At 27.6% G+C, this 17,378-nt stretch overlaps 2 protein-coding genes across 7 annotated transcripts in view; one reads left to right on the top strand and one right to left on the bottom strand.

Moving 5' to 3' along the window:
* Positions 1–16,328, top strand: part of LOC107454034 (isoamyl acetate-hydrolyzing esterase 1 homolog) — a 60,542-nt gene extending 44,214 nt beyond the window's left edge. For 2 of the 4 annotated variants that reach the window (XM_043041616.3, XM_043041615.3), the window contains 5 exons: positions 2,103–2,161; positions 3,905–4,130; positions 7,289–7,376; positions 12,545–12,663; positions 15,619–16,328. In XM_043041616.3, the coding sequence (XP_042897550.2) occupies positions 2,103–2,161; positions 3,905–4,130; positions 7,289–7,376; positions 12,545–12,663; positions 15,619–15,771 (645 nt within the window). In that variant the 3' untranslated portion in view covers positions 15,772–16,328. The other 2 variants (XM_071183315.2, XM_071183316.2) reach the window with 2 other exon arrangements.
* The window catches only part of LOC107454035 (tetraspanin-13), a 52,425-nt gene that overhangs the window by 24,773 nt on the left and 10,274 nt on the right, over positions 1–17,378 (bottom strand). For 2 of the 3 annotated variants that reach the window (XM_016071083.4, XM_016071084.4), the window contains one exon: positions 16,436–16,732. The exons of the other annotated variant lie outside the window; for it this stretch is intronic. In XM_016071083.4, coding sequence (XP_015926569.2) covers positions 16,655–16,732 — 78 coding nt within the window. In that variant the 3' untranslated portion in view covers positions 16,436–16,654. Of the gene's footprint in view, positions 1–16,435; positions 16,733–17,378 lie in introns of those variants that run through there. 3 annotated transcript variants of the gene reach the window in all.

Raw genomic sequence — 17,378 nt, 5'->3', positions numbered from 1 at the left:
CAACGTCGGCAAGCATACACTCGATTGCTAAAAGGCAACACAGGAGCGACCACGTCTGTGAAGTTAATACACCTCTCACATTCAGCACTCAAAAAAAAAAAAAATCCTGTGACAGCAAATAGTGAGATCTGTTCATCAAATTATATCTCTGATAAAATTCTGGTGGGGGAGTACTGTGGCGTAACTACCTCTACAAAAGTTTAACATCATTCACTAATATATAAAGCATGCTAACCATATATAATAATAATAATATATAAAGCATGCATCTCGAAAGGTATCTACATGCTAACATCTACATGTTTTTTATTATTTTTTAAATTGCCAGTTTAAAATTTATTTGGCACCTTGACAGTAGTCAGAGCTCATTCTAGGCAGAAAAAAGGGCAGGGTGCAAACGTTTAAAAAAGGGGCCTTATTATTCGAAAAAGGCAATAATTTCTTTCTATGGGCTTTACACATTCTATTAAAAAACATTGTCAATTAGTAAAAGAAATTTTTTTTATTTTTACTTTACTAAAAGTAGCAAAGCAATCATATTAATTACTAATTTTTATTGATAAATTAACATATATATCGAGTTAATGAGCTAATTAGCTTAGTAATTTATTTAAAATGCATGCATACATTAATAAAATAATAAATTTATGTTTTTAAGTGTCTGTAGTTATGATTTAATAATTAAAATGATTAATAATAATTATGATTTAATGATAGTGGAAGTAACTGCAAACTTTTAAAGACAAGTGCAACAAGGGGGTGTGATGGCTATTTTTATTTTCCCATATAAATCTATGTATTGACAGCAAGGACAAACTACATAAAAAGAGTTGAAAATAACAAAAGTTTAAGAAATCCATTGTAGAGTTTTGGGGGAAAATAAAGAAGGGTTGAGGAAAGAAAGGGCAAAAAGGGTATGGAGTCTATTACATCAGGGCACTAATTTACTTCAGGGGCAACAGGGTGGATTCTTTTCCCTAAAAGGGCAGCAGGGTGCTGCGCCCTGTTTACCCTGCCTAGAATGAGCTCTGCAGTAGTAGTTGGCGCGACAGATCACGATGCGGAAATATCCTCATATCTAAAGATGTAATTCATTTGCATCAATAAATAAAAATATTTTGTTGTTTATATTTTCAAAACATAGTAATTTTTTCTAGCCATAAATTACTGACTTATCAGGTGATATTTCCGTATCGTGATCTGTTACGCCAACTACAATCCCCAAGTTGCCAAATAAATTTTAAATTTCATTTTAATTTAATTAAAAAAAATTAAAAAACTCATGTAGATATTTGTCATGGGGTGGTTATGAGTTATACCCTTCAAGTTGGTCCCTTTCTGTGATGTTTTTTTATAGTTTTTCTTGATCCGCTGCCCGGAAGTTGCCAAGACTTGGCGACTATTCTGTCATAGATCACGATACAGAAATCTCTCCATATATTTATGATATACTTAATTATTCTAGTCAAAAAATAAAATAATTATTGAACCATTTGGGAAATAATCATAAACAAATTAATTCACACTGCCACTGCATAGGATTATTTTGCCATAGATGAAGATACGGAAATCTTCCCCCACGAAATAAACTATAATTTTGCTTGCATTTATAGACTAGTTTTATAATGCGTGTACAATGCCTAAAAAAGGAGCACCTTAAATAACATTCGATCTTCACATTCTGGGACTCAATCTAAGCACTTTGTTGATTGGCAATTTTATATAGAATGTTACTAAACTATACAAAAGTAAAACATTCTTAATAAATTTCAATAACTTTCATTTATACTGAATGAAATAAAATTAAACTTTAGAATATTCTGTATCTCCCTGGGTTTCATAAATTGTAATAGATAATGCAAGTGCAATAAGGAGTTAACTTGTCACCCCCCTCTCTTTCTCTCTGTTAATGGTTTAAAGGGCCAAATAAGCTAATTATTAATTGCAGGCAATATTTAGCTCTTGTGCATCTTGTGCTTAGCTTTATCTGGTTATCTATCCATATCTTATGTCTTTATTTTGTTACCTCTTTGATCTTATAACCTTCATTAATTCCATTATAGAATTTTCACTTTTATTTTAAAATTTGCATATTTTTACAGAGAAGTTTTGATCCTTACTCAGGAATGTGGGGTACTTTATTAGCTGATAAACTACAAAGGTATGCATAACTTATTTTATATTAGACAAAGTAAATGCTGTAATATAATACTAGTTTTGCAATTTTACTATTGGCACTTGACAATTTTAAGAAACTTAATCTTTACCAATAAATGTAAAATAACTTTTTAATCAATTTAAGGAAAATGTGGATATATTTAAGGTCTGTTGGACAAAACACTGGCTGATCTAGACAGTTGTATAACTTGTTAACTTTCTCAAATATGGTGATCAGCTAACCTTAGAATGTTAAGTTTGTAAACGGAACTGCTGCACACTCTCCTCCAAACATCCCAGGAGGTTAAGTGACTGAGACCCTTATAAAATTCTCATTATCAGGAAAGCTTTGGTGTCAATCGTCTGTTCTCTGAATGTATTGGAAATGGCGCTAGAAATGATTTTTATTTAATTTCAGCAGCAATAAAGATTCCAGCTTAAGGGTGTTTTTCGAAGGCTCTGCCATTTTACGAAATGATGCTTTTTGCGAATAATATCTTATTTTTATAACTGCTGGGAGTTTTCTACAGATTATCATGACTGTTAAGCTAAGTTTAACCTATATTTAGCCCGTTCATTCTATTCCTTTTCTGAAAATGGTGAAAAATATTAATATGGAGAAAAGCACAGTTTTGAGAAAATTGAAAGAATTTCTGGTCTAATTTTTTAATATTTTTTAAAAGCTTACTACAATGCTACATAATCTGGGCACATTGAAATTTTCAAAAAAAGAGAATTAGGCATTGATTTTTATATTAATATAGAAGATAAATACAATGCAATTCTATAAACTGCAATTTGCAACAAACTACATAAACTTTATAACCTAAAAAGCAAACCAAAATTAATAAATTTTATGGATTCTAATTCTTTTGATAATTTAAATGTTGTTTCTGCAAATAAATACTTCTGTGTACATTTTTGAATTTTAAAGCATTTGTGTTTACAAATTATTTTAAAGCATAAATATCGATTCTTTTTAGACTAATATTGCCTTGTTTAGGTAAGTAAGTTGAATGATATTTTAAGTGATCTATATATCAAAAAATTTTATATAATGCAAATCCTCATGTTTAGAGGTATGCTTTATAAAGATCTTTGACTGTGTGATAAATTTTACCAAGTTAAAGTTATTCTTCTTATTATAAATGGTTGAAGTTGTTATTCTTATCGGGTTTTATTTTAGTGAAATTTGCACTGAGTCAAAAATTTCTTATTTATTTATTAATTCTGCTTTCAAAATATTTGATTAAGTTAGTATGTTTTTCCTTTTCAGATTTAAACAATTAATAGATGGAAATTATTATTTAAAAATCAACCTAATTTTAATCTTAAATTGTATACATTGTAAAGAAATTAAAAAATATGCAACCAAATTTTAAAAACAATTTTCTTAAAATTACTAACTTATGTGAAAATGCATTTTTGTGCTAATCTGAAAATTTTGAGTTCTTACAATTTAAGAAAAACTTTTTTTTATCACATTCTCATCTTTTTTCATTAAGACTCTGCTCTGCTTAAAAACAGCTTAAATTTTGATGATCTTTTAGAAAGTAAAATAAAACACATCTACCATTGGATAAAAAGTCTTAACAATACTCAATTTAGCCAATTGTAGTTTTTGTATTTTAATTTATTTATTTTTGTATATATTTTGAATATAGAGAACATAATTTTCTTATTATAATATTTATTACATTTTATTGTTTCAGTGTTATATGAAAACTTTTTTTTCTTTTCTTAAAAGAATTTGTGATGTGGTGAACAGAGGATTTTCTGGTTACAACAGCAAGTTTTGCCGTGTAATTCTTCCAGAGATATTCTCCACTTCAAATGTTTCAGACATAGCAGCATTTGTTATTCTTTTGGGTTCAAATGATAGTTGTGATAAAAAAGTTGTGCCCAATAGTTGTCAGTATGTTTCTCTTGAAGATTATGAGAACAATTTAGAAGCAATCATAAAATATTTACAAGTAAATTATTTCTGTAGTCATAAATTTATTATAGTTTTAAATTTATTTAGTAAACCTTCCATTATAAGAACCAATACATGAAATCTTGTTTGCTATTTCATAGACAATGTGTTATTTTAATACTTATTAGAATGTCTGATCTTAATTTTTTATGAGTCATTCCATGTCAGTTCATGCAGCCACCATTTCAGATTTTGATGAAAATTGGTACACTTATAGAGTTTTTTTTATGATGATTTCAAATATATATCTATATATTAGAGTTGGTAAAAGGGTTAAGAAGTTTTAAACATTTATATTTTTGTTAAAATGGTTTGTTTGACACCATTTCGATTCACACGTCTAAGGCTATTAATGGCTGTAACTCATTTGTCCTAAAATAATATACATATTTTTTATTTTTATCTTATTCAAACAAAAGTAATCTTTCATTTAAAAATAATTTCATATAGATAAGTGTCCTACTGTTTAGTGACTAGGTTTATTTTGAAGTTTTTTTCAGCAACAGAGTTGAGTAACTTCAGCAGCTGATTTCATCTAACACACCCCCTTCAATTTCAAAAAGGTTTTAGTCAAAGTTAGTTGAAACATCACACTAGCATCTGATTAAAAAAAAATGTTCATGTGCAGCTCAAATGCATTTTTTTTTTTTAATTCAGTAGTTGGTAATAAGATTTCATTCTAAACACCAATAAGATAACACTTAAAATTTTTTGAATGAATCATTTATTTTGGAATAGCAGACTTTTATTTTGCAATAAATAAATTTTAACAGTTACAAGCAGTTTGATTCACTTGAAAAAAATCAAAATTTTGGTTGATGAATTTTAATAATGGAAAATTTGACATTGTTTGTAATTTTAAAAAAGAACTTATGACTTTAAATAAAAATCAAGCATTTTTTATACTCTGAATCTTGTTTGTTTTTTTTCTTTTAGAAGAATATTCTTTCCACTGTTTGCTCACTAAAGTATTTTACTCAACATTGAACTTGTGGGTTCTTTTTATTGTGGTGTTAATGTCAATTGCACAAAGAATGTATGTAAAAAGAACTATTTCTTTTAAATAATAATATGAAGGAGATGAGCCATTTATCATTTTAATGTTGCTGACAGGAAAGAAAATGTAGTTTATATTTATACAGTATTTATAGATCATGTGCATTTGTTGATTATGTAATGATCATTGCAAACTTGCTTTTGAAAAAAAACTCTGAACTGTTCCACCTATTCTATCACAATCAGACTTTCCATGGCTGCTGACACAAAAACTTCCTTTTGCACTTATACCCTATAAATCAAGTTCATGGTAACACAAGTTAAGAACAGTTTTGCAATAATAGCACAGTCATCAGTAAAATATTCAACATTTCTAACAATAAGATAGTTTTCATGTTAACACTATTTTATTAACTTTTGTGTCTAGTATACTAGTGGTATGTCATGATCCATATAGTAAGAAAGGAAACAAAAGCTTTCACTCATTGGACTTACAGTCTGAACAAAATAAAATAAAAATTGTTCTGGGACAAATATAAGATGAGTTATAGCAATTAATTTTAAAACTTTTACTAATTCCAATGCTATTAATAGTTTTGAAATCAGCATCAAAAATTCTATAAGTGTTCAAATTTTTCTCAAAATTTAAGATGATGGATTCCATTTTTGATAAATTCTGTATGATTTGACATGAAATGACCGTCATTCCAATGTATCAACCAAAATTTTGTTTAATTTTAACTCTAAAAAATCACTACATAACAGATGTTAACGTTTTTGCTCGTTATCAATTGGTAAAATGTTTTCAAAATAAACATTTTTCAGTTCAGAACGAAAGTATATATAACAAAAATCCTGAATAATCAAAACCACTATTTCTTTTGATGTTATCAATAAGTGGAAAACATCTTGAATTTTCTATGAGTGTAGAAAAAGTGAAAGTACCATGTATTCTTATCATTAATCATAAGTAGATGTAATCTATGGCCAAAAAATTGTAAAACACTGATTGCATTTTAGAATTAACAATTAGAAGTGTAAATTGTATCCTCCGGTGGAAATCTCAGTCTTCTGTATACATTCATGTCAATTTATGAATCAGTTTTCTTGTTAATCATATTTTTTCAAGAAACATGTCCTATCAAATCTACATATGCTCCCCCCCCCCCTCTTATTGTTACCATTCCATAACAATCACTAATACATGAAATCCCATTTGGTATTAAATTGACGCAATGTTATTTTAATGCTTATCAGAATGTCTCAGCTGAACTGTTCATTCCAAAACAACGACTGACATCATTTGTCAAAACAAGTTCATTCTTTTTGAATAAATATTTGCTATAGTTTAGTGTACTCGCGATATAGCAACCTTACATTATAATGTTACTTTTTTCTTTGGATTCTTTAAATTGATTGTCAACTACACTTTACATACTAAAAAAAATGCAGATTTCTAATTGAGTTAAAATAACTTTATTAGAAATCTGTACTGTAATTATATATTTCTCTTAAATCTGATTTTGGGGGTTGTCCAGCATCCTGTTTGACTCATTATTTTTAACTTCTGTATAAATTCGGACTCTGTCATGTTTCTTCAAAAAAGAAGTTTGACAATGCCTTTAACCCACTGACAGTTCTGAATGTAAAAAGTTGTATTTTGACATGTAGTCTTCTCGCAGCAAAACCAGTTTTACCGTGTTATTATAATGGGAAATAGTGTTTTGGAGAGATACATTCTCCTAATTTTGCCCATGCTAAACCGCCAGTGGGTTAAAATTTTCACAATTCTTAGGGGTTTCATTAAAATAAGAAAAGTTTAGAATCCAGTTTAGTTGCATGTGAAGCTCTATTTTCATTGATATTAAATTGTCTTGTTACCAAAATGCCTTACTGTCTCGTGAAATCTTAACTATTTTGCGACATTGCATATCATCAAGCACCTTTTCATTTAATGCAGTCTGTTTAATTTTTATTATTCTGATTGATTGAAAACTAGCATATAAATGTTACATTAAATGAAAAGGTGTTTGGTTCCAAACTAAGTTGCATGATATAGTAAGTTGACGCCACACACCCATCATGAAGTACAAGTGATCAAGCTGGTTGCATGAAGGGTTAGTATTTATAATTGAGACTAATATGTATATTCTATTTCAGAAAATTGGTGTTGATAAAGAAAAAATCATTTTAATGTCCCCTCCACCCTGTTGTAATGAAAATTGGACAAAATTTTGCCAGCAAACAGGTATTTAAAAAATTTTAGAGTTTTGTTAGTTGATTAAATGCTAGTTGTTATGATTAATGTATAAAATATTGTCAGAATTATTTTTGATAAACTTAACCCTGAATCTATAATCCTGAATGTTAATCTATTTACGTAAAGTAATGCTAGCTTTTTTAAAATATATTAAAAAAACAAGCTTCTCAAAATATATAAAAAACAGACATTTTAAAATATATAAAAATGAAAGACATTGAATGTAAAATTATAGGACTTTCTGGTGGAGGTTATGCTTGTTCTGATTTTGGACATGTTTTTTGCGTTCTTTAACTGATCTTCCATCGCCGTAAATCATCGGAATTCTTTCGACAGGTTTCAGTTTTTTTCTGCTAAAATCATTCAACTCTGCTTTTCTTCTACCAAACTTGATTTCTGGGGATCATTTTATATTTTGAAAAATTCTAATAATTAGGTTAATAATCTTTCCGCTATATCACCATTTTCTTATTTTTCGGAAATCTATTCAAATTTAATCTTTTACACCCTGGAGTTCCTGCCATACCTCCTCACACCTGTTTCTTATCTCACTTCGTCCCTATTGGTTTAAACACTTTGAGTGCGTTTTTCTCCTTACTTCTCAAATATCATTTCTTGTTTAGACACTGAAGAAGGTTTTTGTTTATAGAACCAAAACTGTAGTATGTCTCTTTCTGCACCTTCATTTGCGCTTCATTCCTTTTTTTAAAGAATTTTTTATTTAGTCTATGTAGCACAAAATATACCTTATATTTTTTTGGATATTCTGGTATAAATGAACCTTTTTTGGGTAAAATTATTTTATCGTATTTCTATTCTTCCTGTCTCTTTACCACATTTATTGTTTTTGTAATTTAAGGTTTAAAAATTATAAAATCTTAAATAACTTGTTTTTTAATTTATATTAGGCATATGAAAGTTTGTTGCAATTTCATATCTTTCAAATTTAATTTACCCTCACCCTACCAAATGCATAAAATTCTTCATATTATAAAATGTTTCACTGTTAAGGGCTGTTATTCAATAAACCCGTAAAAAGTTAGCTTCTGTTTAGCACGAATTATATTACTGCCTATTAATATCGGCAATTCTACATCCAATTTTAACGCAATTGATTACAGTCTTGGTGAAGAACTGACTTATTCTGCTCTAAAAATTAATTAATCCTTTAAAAAAAATTCCACAAATTGCTCAAATCTAATCATATATCTGAACCTATTCCTTTAAGACCTACTAATGAAAATACTATTATCTCGTCAGTTACTCTTACTTAAATTTGTTTCATGCAGTCCACTTTCCCTTTTAATGGTAAATTTTATTGAATGATTGATGGCTTAGCTATATGGGTTATCTTCTCAGTCCCTAATTAAATGATCTGTATATGCACTACTTTGAAGAGAAATTCTTTGATTTTCCCCTTTTTAAAGACTACATGTCATTGATTGTTTCACTTACAAGGTTTCCACTGGTGACTATTTGCTATTTTATTTGACCTTAGGTAAACTTCTGAACAATGGCAACTTTTTTTAACAAAAAATTGTCCAAAAGCAACTATTTTTAAAAAAGTGACGACTTCTTGCAGATTTAAGTGATAATTTTTTTGCGCTTTTTCTTTCTTTCTAATTTTGCTAATAATTGTAGTTTTTATACAATGAATTCATTTTTGCGCTATGTATAATGTTCCATCCATCTTTAAATATTTTTTTTATTATCCTCAATACATTATTTTATTTAAAAGAAAACTATTTTTTTTATCATTTCCATTTTGTTTGTTTTTTATAGTTAATGTGCTAAACTTAATGTTTCAGATTCGCTTTTATTCTCTGTGAATTACGATTCACACTTTAACAGGGTTGCCACTACACAGGGAAAACCTGGAAAATACAAGGTATTTTAAAATCACCTAAAATAACAGGGAAAATACAGGGAATTTTGATTTTTTCTTTACGAACTGGGAAAATACAGAGAATTTTGTTTCTTATTTTTGTCTTTTAAAAAATGGTGACCACGCAAAGCTTAATCTATAGGATATTTAACCAAGATATTTTAGCTATACTAAACTATTTCATTTAATGTTGCATTATTTAAGTATGTTCAGCTGTTTTTTCCCAGCAATTAAAACTAATAAATATAGTTAGCCCAATATAGCTCACACAAGAGCACAGTAAATGTTGTTTCCTCTTAATATATTGTGTATAATATGTACAGGGAAAACACAGGGAATTTTTTTTCCAGATTTGAGTGGCAACCCTGAAAGACATGCTTTGGGAAGTATAATCTATATGGTCTTCGAGTACCAGATCGATCCACTTTTATATACAAATAATGCATGGGGATTCATATGGTTGCGATTTAAACATCACAGATTGCAACTCGTACTCACAATTTTGAAATGTAACATTCTTGATTCCTTTTCTGGCATTTTTAAAATCAAACATCAGGGTTTGTATTTACATGTTTAAAAACAAAATTATTTCCATTAAAATTATTATCAAATATCGCAATATGCAGGGGTGATTGTGCTCCGGAAAAAATTCCGGATTTTTCGCTAACCACGATCCGAAAGTTTCCAGAAATCCGAAGTCCAGAAGTTTCAAGAAATCATGGATCACATTTATCTATAAAAATTCCTGTATATTTTATTTAAAAATATTCGAACTAGAATTTATACTTGGCATCTCTTTCATTTGTAAATATTTTTTTCTGGTAGAATAATAAATCTGATTAGAGATAAAAGTAAACTTAGACATAATTATTCACTTAAATTATGCTGCATATAGTTAATTTAGAATATCATGTTTTGAAAATTTCAATGATTTTAATTTATAAAGATATTAATTTTTTGAATGATTTTACTCAAGATATTTTCAGGATTTTTGAGTTGGGCCCACAATCAACCCTTAATATGCACTCTATTTCAAAACATTAATGAGCAAAAAGTATAATTTATGTCTCTAGTCTTCTCATAATTCAAGACATTTGTAACATAAATTCAATATTCATATAGACCATTAGAAAAAAATAATAGTTTGAACATTTTTTTATGCCATTTTCCTGAAACTCCATATTTTTATTTTTTTATTACTAAACCAATTGAAATTAATCCTGACAAAATAAATATTAGAAATAAAAATCAGAATTTAACCTATAAACACAGATAATTTTACCAGTGTGTAATTATAGTATAATATTTTTTTTAATAGAATATGAATAAAAAGGTAGTGTAGCTTATTTTTACAAAAAGGGCAAAGTGAGCGCATCAATGGGCAGTCTGCTCACTTGAAAACGCTTAGGGAGAACACTGATTTAGGAAACTAGTAAATTTGAATGTATTAATAAATTTATTTAACCTCTTGTATCAGGAAGACTATTGCATGTAATTGTTTTATCTGTTTATGTTAAGTTATCTCTGTTGTTTTACTTGCACTCCAATAGAAGTGTGCAACTGTTTCAGTTTTCTCCACAAACTATCCTTCAAGTTTTACTTACTTAAATTCTGATGAAGGTTGGAACAAGAATTTCTGTGATATATGATTATTACTAATATCCGAAATTGTTACAAATATCAAAATTGTTACACCACTAAGTCTTAGACAGACATTTCAAAATAGATTGTTTTACAACAATGTAACTTGTGCAAGTGCTTTGCAAAAGTAAGAATTCCCAGTTTGTGATTAATTGTTTATCTGAAAAATAAATTGCCTTTAAATAGCAAAACGAATTCAATTTAATTGCTGTTTAAGCTAATTTTTGACAAGCTAATTTTTTAAGCTAACAAGACAATTGTGACTCTTAGCAGTTTCTACTGTCACTCACTCATAAAAGAATGAAAAGTTTATTAAAAAAAAAAAACTCTTTAAAGAATGCATAAATTTTAATTCTGCATCAAAGAGTTAAGTATAGTATTATTTATTTATTTTTTTAAATACTAGGCTTAACTTTTTTACGCAGAATTAACCCTTAATTATAATTAACCCTTTTATGCATATTTTTCATTATTTTGTATTAATTCAGGTCTAATTAAGTGAAAAATATTACATTTAGTATTTTAATAATTTATGGTTATAAAATACAACATGAAACACTGGTGTCTTATTCTATATTAAAGGTAAAATCTTCCAAACATGGCTCACTTCCAAAAAATTTTTCAAATTTGTACTTGATTGCAGTTCATATTTGCACTAAGAGAAACATCATTGAAGAAAGAGAATTCATCATTGAATTTTCTTTGATTTACAAAATCAATTATCGCTACATTTTTGAATATGAATGGACTACTTTTCTTCGATTTTACTTTAACACAATAAAATTCCATTAATTTAGAAGATGTTTTTAGTAACTATTAGACATAACTTAAGAATACCAAAATATAGTTTTACTAGCAGTTGGAGCATCAGAAAAAATATATATATAAAAAGACACAAGTGTCCCATCTACAATTATTAAGGTTATAAATAAATTTAGTTCATAAAATAATTTTATTTTTTGAAAGAAAAAAATTTAAAAATTAATATACATTGTACTATTTTTTTTCACAATGTGTTGGAAGATTGCATAACTATATTAAATAGTCTATCAAACTGAATATTTTTGTGCTAAAATTTTGAAAACCAATTGCTGAAACTTTTTACATTATCTAATTTTATTTTTAAAAAAATTATCCTACATATTATAATAAAAAATATATACTAGAGGGGGCAGTAGTGACATAGTAGTGTCCCAACATAATCAATTGCTCCATTAAATATATGTAAAGTTTGCACTGCTCAAGTCAAAATGTGTTGATTTGATTTATTACTAAATAAATTTAATTTTCTTAAATAGTGTTTCATTGCTCTTGAATGTCAGATTTTCAGGAGAATCATTCATATAATTGTTGTAAATGGAAAGATTCAAAAATAGTCTTATACATATGTTAATTTTTTTTCTTAATTGCTCTACTATAGTTCGATAAGTTAAAAAAAAAAATAAATAAAAGAAATTAACTTGAACAAAATTATAGTTGAAATTTATAAATTCACTTTAGAATAATTGTTTGGATAATGCTATAAGTTTTTGTTATTGTCTTTTAATCTTATCTAATATTTTAAATGCTCTTTTTTTTATAAAAAAAAAACTTGTATAGATTTCTGGTGAAATATTCTAGTACATTTCAGGTAAAGATTCAGCAACTGGAGAACGACAAACATCTCAATATGCCTCTGCTTGTATAAATTTAGCCAAAAAGTTGCATATTGATTATGTAAATATATATGAAGAAATGATTAAAGAGAAGGTAATTAACTGGTATAATTTTACATATTTTCTATCCCATTAATGCAAAAAATAAGTATCATAATTTTGTTTTTGATTTCTGTTGTATTTGCTCTGAAAGGGCTTAATTAATGCTTATCGATTCTAAGCTTTTTATTTTTAACACAGCTCAGTAATAAAATTGACAAAGCTTGAAAAGTATATGTACAAAAATGAATATGGCATAGCTTAAAATGGACCATTGGATTACGTTTTCTAAACTATGAGTTCAAATAAATTGGTAATACATAAATCACTTAGTATATATTTTTTAATGTAAATCTTTTTTTTTTCTTCAACAGACTCCTAGTCTAGTTCTTTCAACTGGGGTCAGAAGAGACTTATAAATTTATGATAGTGGTAGTAAATATACATTTATTTTTCACAAGTAGGAATTTCCTTTTTTAAAAGCATTTACATTTGTAGACCTGAAAATAAAGAATTTTTGTTGCATATACATGGTATCTCAGTTAAACATTTCAGAACTTCTGAGAGAGATAATGTACATCCTGACGACTTGAAATCACATAGTAATGCAACATCAGAAATGCTTTCTTGGAGTTCTAGATGAAGAAATTCAAACTGACCCTAGATTATTCCAGAATATTCAGAGTTCCATTCGGTATGGATGTGAGGTGTGCATTGGCATTGCAGTTAATGGGAAAAACTTGAAACTCTTTCTTTGACAAATGTTCTTTTTGTACATTTATAATTAAAATGAATATTCACTTGCAGTTTTTATCTTTGATATTTCTGTGTACGTCAGCATTGCAGCCAAGCATTTCTGACCATAAATTACTATATCATTTCAAATCATCTTAATATATTATAGACAAGGTAAGTTTAGCATTTTTATAAAGTGCTTACTTTGGGTTTTTTTTTTTTACGAACACTTAAAGGTGCTTATTTTCATTGAATAGTATTCATTTCTCTTTTCTGAAATTTTTTTCCATTTACATGCTAATTGCCGCCTTAATAAATTACTCAGAAAGCAGGATTCTCACAACTGAGTCATCGAATCACAATTCTATATTGTACAGAAGAGATAATCATTTTTCATATGGTTTGTAAAATGTGTACTCTGAGGCAGTTTGCTTGGAAAGATTCCTGGGTTTCACATGAGCAATTTTGAAATTAAACTGAAAATATCTCACATTTTTGCTGCTCAAAGGGATCTAAATTTTACCAAATATTTTCTACAATAGCAAAAGAAAATGTTATTTTCCTGTCTGGATGATTTATTCACTGGATGATTATACACTAAAGAGCTGATGACTTTCTTGCACTGTTCTATACATAGCTCAGTACACTGTCCATGAACTTGACTTAGGGATCATTTACTAATTAAGTATATTTTATTGTGTGTTTACAATAGAAAAATCAAGATACAACAGTGACAAAAACTTTCAGATTTTTAGATAATTTTCCTTTTTGTATGATTAACTACTTATTGCAACAACAAAATATCACTGTTCTGAAATTTTATTTTAGTATTGATAGTATTAGCAAGGGTAAGAAAATAGTTGTCTAGCCACTTTTAATTGCAATCTATTGTGAAGCACTTATGCTGTCTTACATGACAGATTATTATCCAATTACATGACAGAACAGGTGTTTAAGATTATAATGTCTTACAGCATCAATTGCAGGAATACAAATTTTACATACATATGAACCAGCAACCCAATTCATCATTCTATCCAAATTGCTATTTAATTTGCAAATATTCAAATGACTCAAGTGAAATATTTCTTTTCCTTTGTACTTCTTAAGTGTTTTTATGAGTTAAAAAAAGGGTTTTGCATTGCCAATAAAAGTAATAATTTAATCCTCGAACTTTTATACCACAATAATGAAGGGGGGGAGGTATGGTTTTTAAAAAATGTGGCAATTAAAATTTTAATTTAATTTGGTTTTTCGTATGCAAGTTTTAAAAATACAGTTCTATGATTATAGAGTAAAATAATAAATTTTGGCACATATATCAGTGCATAGGCGTTTCCTTTCTTCTTAATAAAACTATATTTTCTTGACAAACAGCTCTAGTGGGTAAATAAATATTAATTTTTCGTTTTATAATTTCTTTAAATGCCAAATTAAGTCAAAATAATTTTAAATTGATGAAATTACTAATTTTTTCTATTGTTTGAATTAAATAAAATTGTCTTGAGCATGTGTTTTGTAAAATTTTTTAACTTGTAATTAATTTGCTTAAATTTTTATCGAAAGTTTAACTTCTGGTACTCGATGTGGAATTTTGTCTTTTTTGTACTACACATTTTGTTGTGATTAGTCCGCAAATTTTTGTGGTGTCAAGTCTGAAGCTCACAAGTGTCGACAAACTTGAAAGCCTTTCATTTAGTCTATGCAAATGAGATCACTTTCCACAACCCTTTTTGAGCTAATTTTACTGAACCATTTATCTTGTAAACATTTAAATAAATCGAATCTCACTCGCTTTCAAAAGTAATTTATAATTCTGTTTTGCTACTATCAAGAAAAAATTTTAAAAAGTTGGGACTTCAATCATTCCCTATTTCAAAATTACACATTAATAGATATGGTTGAAATTCATATAGAGAAAAATAACTATCTAAAATTTTGATGATTAAATTAGAAAGTTTGTTCTTTACGCTAGCTATGATATACTCTGTAGTTATCATGAGAACTCCTCCCAACTTGCTCTGAGTTGGCTGCTGCTATGGAAACAAGAGTAAAACCATTTCAAATGGGGGGAAATTATCGTATTGACCTTATCCAATGGAAAACTGTCAACCTCCCACTTCCATTCTAAAAGACTTATCTTAACTACTAACATGAGAGTGGTGCCTGAGCTTCTCTTGTTAGCCAGAGTATGAAAGCATGCAATTTAAGCAAATTTTAGTTCATTGTGTTAAGTTTTTTGATAATTATTAAACAAGGGATTTTTTTACTCTAGGATTGGCCTGACTATCTAATTGATGGGCTTCATTTCAATCAAAGAGGCGGAAAATTTGTGTATGATTTGTTATGGCCAGTAATTGAAAAAAAAATTAATGAAAAAACTATTTTTCCTCTGTGGGAAGAGTTTAATGAACATTACCCAGTTTAAGAAGTTCCCTTAGTAATTTTTATTAAAAATAATGGAGAGAGAATATTTTGTATGTTTTTGTTGAAATAAATTTTTAAAAAAATGTTGTTTTTTTTCCTTTATTGAAATTCTTTCAAAATAAATATTCATCAAACAAACACAATATAAGATTTGACTAGCAACAGTAGACACATAGAAATACATGTTGTAAAGATTCTGCCAATGATCATAAAAATATAAAACTTTAGGTTAATAAACTTTTTTAAAATGTAACATTTTGTTATACAAGGAAGAACTCAAAAGTGTTGCAACACAAACCTCAAATCTGCATTTAAATTCAACTTACCATTCAAAACAAATGTACACTGCTAAAATAAGGTTTCCTATTTGGAAGAAATAGATTCTATGAATTAGATTTTCATATAGAAAGTGCCCTTTCTACTAATAAAACTGGTTGAAGAAATCTTGATCGCAATTAAACATAAGAGGTATTAATATACCAAAAATTCCACTTTCATTACAAAATTTATCTTAACAATCAATGTTTTGAATTTAAATAAATTAATGCTACAAAGAAAAATATCTTCAATTATGCAGTTAATTAAGATATTTTTAAAACTTTGTTTATACAGATTAGATTAAGATGCTAAATTTAAAAACACGTTTATTTTAATTTGTTTTGCAAAATTTTCAAGTTTTCTTGGGATTAAGGATCTAAAGATACTATTGCAAAGATATATAATTTAGCTGATTAAAATTATATTTTTAACTGATTCGCACATTTAAGGCAAATATTATAAATGACAGTAAAAATAAAATGGCAAAACATACAAATAACTGTAGTTTTATAAATACAAAATAATACACTTTCCCCTGGTAAAACCAACATATTCAACATTTAAAACTATATAAACAACAGAGTGGGATCCATTTTGGGGTCTTTTTGCTGTCGATAACGATAAACTAACCAAATACTGAAAATCTAAAAGAAAAAGAGAAAAAAATTATTTTCAAGTAAATTTAATTTTTTTAAGAGCAGTTAGAAGACTAGATTCATTTGAATATTGCACACTGATCTAAACTGTGGAGAGAAAAAAACTAGTTTTATTATAAAGAAACGTTTTTATATATTATTTGTAAGAAACAAAAAATACAAAGATCCAGTGAGCTAAAAAGTCACACACATGTGCAGTGTGCTAGTAAACTGCATGGTTTATATCTACATAAGAGAAAAATGTTTAATCTATTAACCTTGGTCAGAAACACCTCTCGTTGAAGAACTACTTTAAACATAAGCAATTTACTCTATGAGCTTTGTTTTTTTTGTTTTTTTTTTTTTTTTTTACAAAAGAAAGAAAAAGCTTGTTAGTTACTGATATTTAGGTATAGAAAACTGCATATGCAATTTTATTTACAAAATTTTTAGAATCAACTTTCACACTTTGTCCAGATTACAAAATAATTAGTAACACAAAAAGTTAAAAGCTATGCATCCAAGCTTAATTCAAAAAAAAAGTTACAAAAAAACCATAAAAAACTTAGTTATAACCTATACATAAGAGGAATTGAATGTGTTAAAAGGTTGGATGCAATGTGTAAAAGAATTTGGGAGAAATTGAATATGTCAA

Source organism: Parasteatoda tepidariorum, chromosome 7, assembly GCF_982258835.1.
Source record: "Parasteatoda tepidariorum strain Cologne lab strain chromosome 7, Ptep-v5.0, whole genome shotgun sequence".
Lineage (NCBI taxonomy): Eukaryota > Metazoa > Arthropoda > Arachnida > Araneae > Theridiidae > Parasteatoda > Parasteatoda tepidariorum.
This window is presented reverse-complemented; position numbering and strand designations above follow the sequence as displayed.